The 11,708-nt window shown below is 39.4% G+C and overlaps 1 protein-coding gene across 2 annotated transcripts in view; it reads left to right on the forward strand.

Moving 5' to 3' along the window:
• Positions 1 to 11,708, forward strand: part of NSD2 (nuclear receptor binding SET domain protein 2) — a 109,429-nt gene that overhangs the window by 11,709 nt on the left and 86,012 nt on the right. For both annotated transcript variants that reach the window (XM_014520060.2, XM_025204438.1), the window contains one exon: positions 7,400 to 8,025. In XM_014520060.2, coding sequence (XP_014375546.1) covers positions 7,429 to 8,025 — 597 coding nt within the window. In that variant the 5' untranslated portion in view covers positions 7,400 to 7,428. Of the gene's footprint in view, positions 1 to 7,399; positions 8,026 to 11,708 lie in introns of those variants that run through there.

Raw genomic sequence — 11,708 nt, forward strand, 5'->3', positions numbered from 1 at the left:
CCCTCCCTCAACCCCAACAGATTTACCAGGTGGAGGCAGCTATGTCAGCTGCCTGTTTAGTCTATGGCCAAATCTCCAAACCGGCCAAATCTTTTTCCGAATCAATTTGGATGCTTTGAATTGGTTTGGAGCATTTAATTGGTCTCCCGATTTTCAATTCAGGTTTGGAGATTCGGTCCCTGAATCGGGCCAAATCTCCGAATTGAATTGGTTACCGAAGCTTCGCACAGCCCTACTGCCTACGTCCTTAGACCAACATGGCTACAACCAACAACCCTTAAAGCATGGAAGCTATTTGGTTAATTATTAACATTCATACAATTTGAATGCTTATCCCAACATTTTAGAATTATTATATATAACAAAGCTAAATGCCTTGCTGTATGTAGCTGTGTTGCTGTTCTGGTTAATGTAAGTCCTTTCTATCAGGTGTGTATAGCCTTTGCAGGACAACTCTTGGGGTTTAACTCTTCCTCCTTTGAGGCAAGTGGAAAATACTTGCTTTAACATTTTGGTAAAATTATTTCTAACTGCTTTTCTTCTATCCAGGTGAAAGTGGATAATGCTGTAGAAAGTTTTTTAGATGCATTGTTTTGCACTTGGATAACTAAGATATAATGATAACATTACATTTGTATAGAGTTGTTAGTCACTGGTGAGTCACAAGCTTCTGATTGATAGAGGAAACTGGTTTATAAAAAATACTACTGATCACATTTCTAATGTTTCCAAATCTTGTATTGTTCTTGAGGAAAGTCCTTTTTATTAAAATATGCAGTAACTTTGCACTCTTAAGGACCTGGGTTCTGGCTCTTATGTTAAGTCTGTGTTGTGCTATACTGTAAGACATGTAATGCAGATCTTTTTTCATTTGGTGTTCTGAATTTATATGCAAAAGCGTTTGAATAAATAAATGACCAGGATATTCAAATGCAGTATTTATTTAACAAGAAGTCTCAAGCCACCCCTAATCCTCTTACTCATCAATTAAATCACGCACATGAGTTAATTTAATACCGACTTGAGGATGGGCACATATGTTGAATAGTCACAAAATGGATGAGGGAAGAAAAGTTTTATTGCAAAGCTGTTTTTATCTCGTGTCTTTTCTACTCCAATATATATATTTTTACAGAAAACATTACCGCCTCTATTCGCTCCTTTTTGGTTTTGTTTTTTTTTCTTTTCAACACCAGGTGAAAGGCTCATTTGTGGATATCATAGTGGCTTTTACGGATACATTTAAAAAAAATTATCCATGGTTCATTACATGAAGGGCACCTTCTCATCAGTTCATCTGAGAAGCAGTTTTCTTGAAGTACAAGTGGTATTTAACAACGAAACTTGTGTCGATTATTTTGTTCCAGCTCTTCCTTTTGGTAGAAATAGATGGAATTTGACTATCCAATAATTTCTGTTGCACAGAAAAGCATTTCTGTGCAGTTCTTGCGAATTAGTCACTGAGGAGGCAAAAGGCATAATACTAAGAAGAAAAAAACATGCAAATACATAGTCTGGACACTGAAATATAAGAACATACTTTGAACAGGTGGAATAAGTATTTGACATATGGTTGTCATATGATAGACACATAGCTAGTTATTAAAACTATTTAAAATATACACAAAGTAAATTATACTGTAATCTGTATATACAGAGCCTGCTGAGGAAGATGGTAGTGGTTGGTCACTGGTTATTTACCTATTTTAAGGTACTAACTTGAACTCAGCTCCTACTGCTACTTTTCCAGTCTTCTTTTCCAATCCATGTGGAGCGCTCCAAGCCAGAAAAGAGTTAGCATTTGCACTTGGTGCTGTATCATGTTGTTTTCTAACAGGCAGGACCACAATGAATTTAAACATCTACTCTAGTGCCAAGCCCACTCACAAATGCAGCTGCTTCTGGACCTCATTCCTGTAACATTGCTCAGCCAGATCCCTCTCTGCCGATCTTGCTTCACTTAGCATTACTCACTTCCTTTTTACGTTAGACCTCCATCCATCTCCCCAAAGTACATAATGTTCTTAGATTCTTTGGTGCCATTGACTGTCTTGGATCCTCCCCTTTTTCTTCAGCATTGACTCTATGGCTCCCTCACAGCTTCTCAAATCATTTACCCTTCTGGCTCATTTTACTCTAGTCCTGTCTCATGCTCCTTCCTTTTTTTTTATTTTGTTCCTCGTGTTCCTGCCTTCACTGCTGATCATCTCTGAAGGGATGTCAGAGACCATGCAGAATTTATTCACTCCATATGTCTTCTCCTTCAGTTTTACCACTTCCCTTACTGGTCCTTTTATATTTCACTTCTGAGGTTAGTGGTCATAGTCTTTGCCTCCTGTCTGCTACTTCTTGACATTTTCCCCCTTCCTATGTTTCTTTCTTCATGTCAGTTGACTTTGAGGGGAAGATAGATCAAATATTGTTTCCCTGCATCAGCTGACACCTCTAATATATGGCAACTAGCCATCAGATTAATCATCTCTGCATGATACTATCCAATTTCAGGTACTTGCTTCCCTTGTCTCTGTCACTTCTTATTCTCCTTCTCACCCTGATCTTTGTAACTTCTGGTGCCCTTAACTCTTAGTAGAAATGTGGTCTTATTTTCCATGTTTTAAACTCCATGCGCTTTTTCCCGTATCTGTATTTCAGACAGTTAGCCTTCTTCATGTCCTCATCAGCTTGACCCCATGAGCCGAACTGTATCTACAACTGCATTCACTAAAATCTCTAGCAGTTGTCTTTGTCCCTGCTTCCATGCTTCCAACTATGATCTTGTGGAAGTTCTTAATTTATGCTTAGTTTTTCTTTATCCATCATTTCAAGTTGCTGGTAAAAAGCAGTTTTGCATTGGTGTCTTCAAAAAACATTAAGGAAAAAAGTCAAGTGTAACTACTAAATAGATTGTAAGCTCCGTGAGAGATGAACTGCATTTGCCACCCACGTCTATCAAGAACAGATCTTTAATCACAGAATGGTGTTGTCTCAGGTTAGGGTTTCACGGTGAACCATAGGTTGTAAAGAAAACCCCAAACAAACAAACCAGGTAACTAAAAAAAATGCTTAATTGGTCTCCCCCTTTGCTAACGAACATAATTTCTGTATTGGTCCTTTTGTCTCTAGGGGAGGAGAATACAGAGCAAAATTATTATGTTCTTAGCTTTAATTTGGCATGGGAGTCTTTTCAGAGACCCGTAAAGAGCAACTTTGAACTATCTATATATGCATTCACTTCTTCCTCGTTATTTTTAATTTTTTAAAAATTCTCTAGATATTCTACCCTTTTTGATCCGTATAATATTTAAATTTAAATGCCTGTAATTTTCCATCTCTTTATAGACCTACATTCATTGCTAGGTAGGATAAGCTAAGTTAATTGAAATAACTGCCACTTTTTCTAGTTGTCTGGTTTTGTTTATTTCAACTTGTGGTCAGGTGGCTTTCCATTTTTGAGAAATAAACTGTGAAAATCCATATTGTGTTAGAAGAAAAATGTTAATACTGCAGTATGATAGTGAAAAACCAGACTAAACGCTATTGTAGATAAAATACAGACTTTCTAATCTGATACCTACATAGTCGCTGACCAAATGCTCAGTTAACCACCAGAGGGCGCCAACAGCTTCAGGTATGTAGTACACATTTTTAGATAGTTTTCTATGTAATGAGTTTTGGGATACTTGCTTTATGCTAAGGAAATTCAGCTATTTAAACTACTGCTTTCTCAGCTATTTAAACTACTGCTTTCTATTGTGTACTGTAAGTTTCTTCTAGTAAGAATTTGTGAGGGAATAAATACAAGACTAGTTATAATTTGGTTCCTTGTTATAAAAATAAGGGCTCAAATGCAAATGTTATTGCCATTGCAATAATCTTGGACTTCCTAGTTTATTCTGTAATGGCTATGCTTCCTTGTGTTGATTGATTTGTGTAATTTGGCTGTGATTATTATTACTGTGAGAAGCAATTTATGGTAAGAAATCTGAATCAGAATGTGAAACACTGGAAAGTACTAACTCATACAAAATGGGTTTTAAGGTTTATTTGACTCAAAAGTGGAACCTTCATTTTTAGAGTAGAGTTTCTGAGCTTGCATGGGCTTTGGCTTTTTTCAACCTCTATCTGTACCTCTACAAGCTTTTCCTTTTGGTTGTACTTATTTTATTTCTTTTTTCATCTCCTTTCCTTTTATTTTTAACTCTGTCCTTAGTTTTTCTAAATCCAGCTTCTTTTCACTGAGTGTTTGCAGCATTGTTCATCATTCTGATTTATCAGCTACTGAATATAAATTGTGTTCACAGTAGTGTTTTGCAAATCGAAGTCTTTCACTCCTTCAGAAGATACCATTGAGAGAATGCTTTTGCATGGGAGCGTATTTGTGATAATTCATATGTGACGACTTCTACTTGCTAGAGGGGAAGTGATAGTTTATGGGATGCAAACGCTGCTTTTTTCCCATAACCACAGTTGAATGTAAGATTCTGATAAGTATTTTTTTAACCTTCAAAAAACCCCAAAAAACTGTTCACCTTGGCTCCCACCTGACTCTTGATGCTTGTCCCTCCCCCCCATCCTATTAGGAGGTCATGTGCAGGTAACATCTTGTCTTCAGGCCTATAGTCATTTTAGATCTTCATTTAGACTGGAACAGTGATTGTCTGCTCTGGATTTTTTTCAAGAGCATTATATCTAACAACTACTTTGAACAAAAATTCTTTTTGCATAGCCTTAAATTATCATAGCAAAAATTATGTTAGCTTAAAAAGGGGTAACTTAAAATTGAGACAGGTCAGGGATAACTACATAATAAAACACTGAAAATGGGATTTCAATTAAAAGTATATAAACTTGTCAAACATTACAGCAGATGGAGATTTAGAAAAATAGCTACCTGATACCATACTATTGTCTGCTGCAACTGTTAGCTGTGGATCACAGGAGGAGTGGCTATTCCCATTGTAGCCCTAAGCAAGGCCAGTAATTCACAAAATAACTGGTGAAGCTGCTAAGAGTATGCCTATTCTTCAGTGCAGAGATTTCTGAGCTAGCTTTAAAACTACATAGAAATAGCCTAGAAGTAGGGTGTGCTGGTATTAGCTTGTACCAACCTGCTGCCTCAGCTAGATTGTTGTTGGTATTCAAACAAAATCCTTTTAAAGTTAGCTAGGGTAGCTCTGCATTATCCTGCATACTCAGTCTACACATGCCTGACGTAGCAGTGACCAGAGTGTAATTCAGGTGAGCATCCGTGGAGGGAACTGAGTAAAAAACCAGCACTGACACTGATTTTTCACAAAGTAGTATCAGTTTTCATGCCTAAAGCCAGTTGCTAACTGACAGGCTTTTAGAAGAAAATTTTTGAATAGCAGGGAGCAATTCTATAATTGTCCATTATTGGTTTTCTCACAGCTTTTTTGAAACTGTCAGATATTGGACTGAGTGGGCATCTCGACAGAGTCATTCTGCTTTGATATAGTCGCATAGGAACTTGGCTACTCTGTGGGTAGATGGTGTCACAACCCAAAAGGTGTGATTTTTATTTGTGTGTGCTTTGGCACTGCTAAATTGTCCCCGCTAAATTGCAGCTTCCTTGCACAGTGGAGTTTTCTGCTGCAGAGGAGAACCCCGGTGCAAGGGAGAATTTCCCGCCAATTTGGAGCTTGTTTTGCAGGGTGCATTTCTTTGCTGCAGAGAGGGGATGCTCGTTGCAAAGAGTTCCTGCCATTGGTATGCTAATTCGAGTCCCATTATTGGCCAGTTCTAAATTATTCACACGTGGCGGCTAGTGATTGGCTTGCTAGCCGTATAAGAGGCTTGAGTGGTTTCTGCCCAAGTTGGAGGACTCCACGAACAAGGGAGGAGGAGACTTCACGCTGTGTGAAGATCTCTAAGCGCTGCGGATCCTCACGGACCCAGTGCATTTGAAGCAGGCAACGGAGATCTGATCAATCTCTAGCCTCTCCCCGTCGCCGATAGAATTCCTAGACGTACCCCTCCCGCGCGCTACGAACCGAACCCGCGGAGCCTAGCAAACTTCGTGTGGATGAGTGAACGGAAGAACCCACGGAGCCTAACAAACTTCGTGTGAGCCCTTACGATCGGCCTCAGAGCTCTTCTACCCGGGTTCAAGTCCTGCAGATTTATTTTCCCGTCGCCGGAATCCTATGCGACGTACCCTCGTATTTTCCTCTTCCCGTCGCCGGAACCCTATGCGACGTACCCTCGTGTTCTGCAGGTTCGAGTTTTTGTTTTCTTTTCTCTTTCTGTAACTGCAACTTAATCAAGCTTTCCAGCCTACACCATTGCCATCTCGGTGTAAGTAAACAATCTTTTAAACTACCGATACGCGTCCGTGCCTAATTCCAGAGTGAAGGCCTTCCCTCTCCGCCCCCACGTGCCCGGGCTGCTGGTCACAGCCCGCGTGCAGCGCGAAAAAGGGCTTGGGGCGCTCCCGGCCCGCACAGATGGCTTTATTCTGTTTATTTTGTGATTGGGCAGGGCCTAATGCATTGTTTGAAAGTGCTGGTTTAACTCTCGTAACTTTTAGAAATCTTTCTATATCTGATTGTAAAAACATGTAGTTTCACTTGCTTAAGCATCTTACCTTGGTGGGTGAGAAATCGATATTACAAAGTGATGTATAGTCATGTTAAATTTACAGATGAAGTGGGTTTTTGTTGTTTTATGCTTTGAGGAAAGTAATCTTAATTGACATCCATCCAGGTCCCCATAGATGATGTCCCCACCATAAAACTACCACTACAAGTGAAATTAATTGACATCTCTTACTGACAGTTTTTAACTGTAAAGTTTAGGATTAAGTGTGAGGACTGAGCTGCAATACCTCCCTAGGGGTAGTGCTTTGATGGAAGGTGTAGTGCCCATTTGCAGTGCACTGTGAAGAAGCTTCTGCCATGCCCTTGATGCAGCCATTCACTGAATACATTAGAAACATTGGTTTGTGGGAGTTCCAGTCTGGTTGGCTTTACTAAAATGGAGGTTGCCAGTTTTTGCTATTAGTGTCTCTAGGTCAAACTTCTTTTAATTCAAAGGCATGGTTTCAAGGTGTAAATGGCTCTGCTTTGTGAGTGGTATGAGCAGAATTTGGGCTGTAGTTGCTTAAAATGAAAACTAAAACATTTTAATTTTGCTCTGTTTGCACATTGCCAAAGCATACTTAGTGAAATTAGTGTGGTGTTGCAAATGTAACCAGCAGTTTCTGTGCTAACAGAAGCTCTTGTCGGTAGAATGTGTCCATTCTTAAAATTGGAATATATTTTTAAGTATAGATTGCAGATTATGCCTATACAGGCATCTTTAACAAGACGTTTAATTACTTTGTGTTCACTCTTATTTTTCTACATTCTAAACATCTTCTTTTCTTTTGTTTGTATTATAGCAGTGTAAGACTGGAAACATCAAGGCTGAATGGACTTTAGCGTCAAAAGAAGTTCTCCGCTGTTAACACGAAAAATTAACCACATCAAAATGAAGCAGGTACCAGAGATCCTTGGAAATGCCAATGGGAAAACACAGAATTGTGAAGTGAATCGTGAGTGCTCTGTCTACTTGGGCAAAGCACAGCTTTCTGCCACTCTACAGGAAGGCGTCATGCAAAAATATAATGGCCACGATGCTCTCCCGTTTATTCCAGCTGATAAATTGAAAGATCTAACTTCTCGTGTGTTTAACGGGGAATCTGGGACCCAAGATGCCAAGCTGCGCTTTGAGCCTCAAGAAATAAAAGGAGTTGGAACACCACCCAACACTACTCCTATCAAGAATGGCTCTCCAGAAATTAAGCTGAAAATCACTAAAACTTACATGAATGGAAAACCTTCATTCGAATCCTCCATTTGTGGAGACAATGGTGCGGAAGTGTCCCAGTCAGAAGAAAATGAACAAAAAACAGCAAACAAGGAGCGGAGAAATAGAAAAAGAAGCATAAAATATGACTCCTTACTTGAGCAGGGTCTTGTCGAAGCAGCATTAGTTTCAAAGACTTCAAGTCCCACTGAAAAGAAGGTACTATTTTTTTAAATTCTTTCTACCATTAATTTAGTAAATTAATTAGATTTAACATTTGCTTGATTTCTTTATACTTAAATACTTGAAATAACACGTTCTTTTGAATAGGTCAGTAATGAAGATCTTTTCAACTCTCACCCTACTTAGTACCTTACCTAACACTCCAAATATTAGAGATCCAAAATTATTCTGTTTTCCCAACTTTGAAATAAATTGAACAATTTCAAAAGACAAATGGTTAGTACAAGTTCCATCTCTTAGCTGAATAACTAAATTGCATAAATTATAACTTTAGCATGTCATATCTAGATATGCCATCAAAGATGTGACACACACTTTCTTACAGTTTCAATATTTTTGTGAAATTTAGTTGTTACCGTAGTGTCAAATTTGTGTGTGTGTTTTGTTTTCATTATGTTTTTTTGATGTGGATAGTGACATTTGCTTAACTATAGTACATATTGTTCTGCTTTCAGAAGTGAAAAATGGGAAATACCACTTGAGCCCCATTTCCTTTTTTAGTGCAGCTATTTAGGGAATTTTTGTTTTGCATTACTCCTATCACAAGAAAGTATGCTTGCAGTACAGGTTTTATGTTACTCACAAGCTTCTCAATAAGCATTTAGAATAGCTATATGTAGAAACCTGGATTAATACTTATTAGTGGCATGACCAGCAGATAGATGCAATTTTTTGTGAAAATTATGAAATTGTGAAATTTATCTTGCATAAAAATGCTGAATGTTTAAATATCTGAAGGATTATTAATGAACACTTTAAATAAAAAAGGTCACTGCTGTCATGCTATATTAAAACTGACTTAAAGTAATATTTATACTTTGTTTTCTTCAAACATGTTGGGTTTAAAACACGCAAAAACACAATATTTTGGAAGTTCATATCAATTTTACCATTTTCGTAAGTGTCAGGAAAATAATCAGAAACTATCTATAATTCAGATGCATACAGGACCGATGATGAACATTAATAAAAGAGCATTCTTAAGCCTCTCCAAATAGCTTAACAAAGGACACTGTTATATAAAGAACTATAAAAATATAGGTAAATTACCAAGTTAATTGCAAATTCAGAAACTTAATTTTTAAATTATTACATTTCTCAAAAATGCTGAATTAAAATGATCTTGTATAACATGAGAAGACAGCCTAACTAAGTGTATAATAAGATTTTTTGGAAAACTGATCTTCAAATTGTGGCCTATAAACAGTGCGATTTGTCTTTCTTGTTATAGCAGAGTCTGCATTTATTTATTATAGGGTTTACAGAGGCTTTTTTAACAACCAATTACTTTATGTGTGTTGACTTCTATACCTTATACAACAATTTCAAACTGACTGTTCCATCCTGTCCTCTGCAGATCCGATTTCTGAAGTCCTCAAAATGTGAGTGGTAGCAAAACCAGAAAAACAAAACAGAAAACTGGAGCCTGAAGTAGAGATGTTAGGAGCCTCATGCCAGACAATGCCTTAGCTCAGTGGTGCTCAGCCTTGTAGCTGGCTGGATGAGTGGCATGGGCCCAGCCTCCAGGCTGGATTCTGTGGGTGGGAGTTGATCTTTTGTGGGCTGGATCCAGCAAGGGTTGGTGTGTTGCAGCGCACTGGTCCCGCTCTGTCCTGGATCCAGCTGTGGCATGACACTGCGCTTTGGACTGACCCCACACTGAATCCGGTGTGACATGGCACGCCAGTGAAATATTGCCCAGTGCTGAAGACTTCTGTTCAAATACTAACTTTATCTGGTTCTCAGAGCTCCCCACAGGTCCAGCTCTGTGGCAGTGGATTGTGCTAGGAGCACAGAGTAGGGAGTGGAAAGCTAAGCAATAGGGCAGGAGGTAGAAGGGGATTAGGTTGGCATTTGGAGAAGGTGTGGAGCTGAACTTGTGGCACACCTGCCAAAAAGGTTGGCCCCCAGTGGCTTAACAGATGTACACAAAGAAAACCAGTATCAAGATACTGTCTGATTGAATGTTAAAGACATTATTAGCTAGCCAACTTTCTAAGTATAGCCATAATTTATAGCTGTTTTGGCAACCACACACTGGGAACCACTGACCTGAACCTGATAAATATAATTGTTTTTCAATTTATTTCCATATTTGCTTATAAATGGCTATGATAGAGCTATGGTTTAATGAGTGATGCTGGTACTACACTTTGAACATATAACATACTGCTGCATGAAAGAAGCCAATTTACCAGTAAGAAATTACTCTTCCCAGTATCGCTCTGTCGGCCCACACAAGTACAACTTCAAAATCTGTTTTTTGCAGTAATTATTAACTAATGTTAGAAAGCAGTATTAGACCGTCATGAATGCAAACAGGCCCAGATCGTCCATCTGCTGCAAACTGGTATAACTCCAGTGGAGCCATGTTGATACATGCCAGTTGAAGACTTGGTCCATATCATTTAACCTAAGTTTGTGTGTATTGTTGGCATGCAGAGGCCAGATGGTAGTTATATTTCAGTTTCTTGATGTGGCTGCCCTGGTAGTCCTTGCTCTTATCAAGCCAGGAGTCTTAAATGCTTTGCAGGAACAAACCATCCCAATGTGCAGGAAGACTAGCAAGTATGGCAGAAGACCAACTTGGCTTAGCAGGGAACGCTTCAGTAAAATAATCACAAAAAAGAAGCTTATAAGAAGCGGAAACTTTGGCAAATAACTAGTGAGGATTATAAGGGTATTGCTTAGGCATTCAGGGATGATATCGTGAAGGCCAAAGTGCAATTGGAGTTGCAGCAAGCAAGGGATGTGAAGGGGAACAAGAAAGGTTTCTACAAATATGGAAGTAGCAAGAGGAGGATCAGGTAAAGTGTTGGGTCCCTACTGAATGGGGAGGCAACCTTGTGACAGAGGATGCAGAAAAGGCTGAAGTGCTCCATGCCTATTTTGCCTCTTGTCTTCAAAGACAAGGTTAGCTCCCAGACTACTGCACCAGGCAGCACAGTTTGGGGAGGAGGTGAGCAGACAACTGGTGAAAGAACAGGTTAGGGACTATTTAGAAAAGCTGGACTTGCACAAGTCCATGGGGCTGGATGGGATGCACTTGAGGGTGCTGAAGGAGTTGGCTGATGAGATTGCAGAGCCACCGGCCATCATTTTTAAAAACTAATGGCAATCAGGAGGGGTCCTGGATGATTGGAAAGGGCAAATATAGTGCCCATATTTAAGAAAGGGAAAAAAGAGGATCCAGAGAACTGCAGATCAGGCAGGCTTACCTCAGTCCCTGGAAAAATCATGGAGCAGATCCTCAAGGAATCAATTTCTAAGCACTTGGAGGAGAAGAAAGTGATTGGAAACAGTCAGCCTGGATTCACCAAGGGCAAGTCAGGCCTGACCAACCTGATTGCTTTCTATGATGAGATGACTGGCTCTGTGGATGCGGGGAGACCAGTGGATGTGGTATACCTTAATTTTAGCAAGGCTTTTGATAAAGCCTTATAGTTTCATAGATTTTAGAGTCGGAAGGGACCTCAATAGATCATCGAGTCCGACCCCCTGCATGGGCAGAAAAGAGTGCTGGGTTTAGATGACCCCAGCTAGATGCCTATCTAACCCCCTCTTGAAGACCCCCAGGGTAGGGGAGAGCACCACCTCCCTTGGGAGCCCATTCCAGACCTTGGCCACTCTAACTGTGAAGAAGTTCTTCCTAATGTCCA

The sequence above is a fragment of the Alligator sinensis genome, unplaced genomic scaffold (assembly GCF_000455745.1).
Source record: "Alligator sinensis unplaced genomic scaffold, ASM45574v1 scaffold445_2, whole genome shotgun sequence".
NCBI classification, from domain to species: domain Eukaryota; kingdom Metazoa; phylum Chordata; order Crocodylia; family Alligatoridae; genus Alligator; species Alligator sinensis.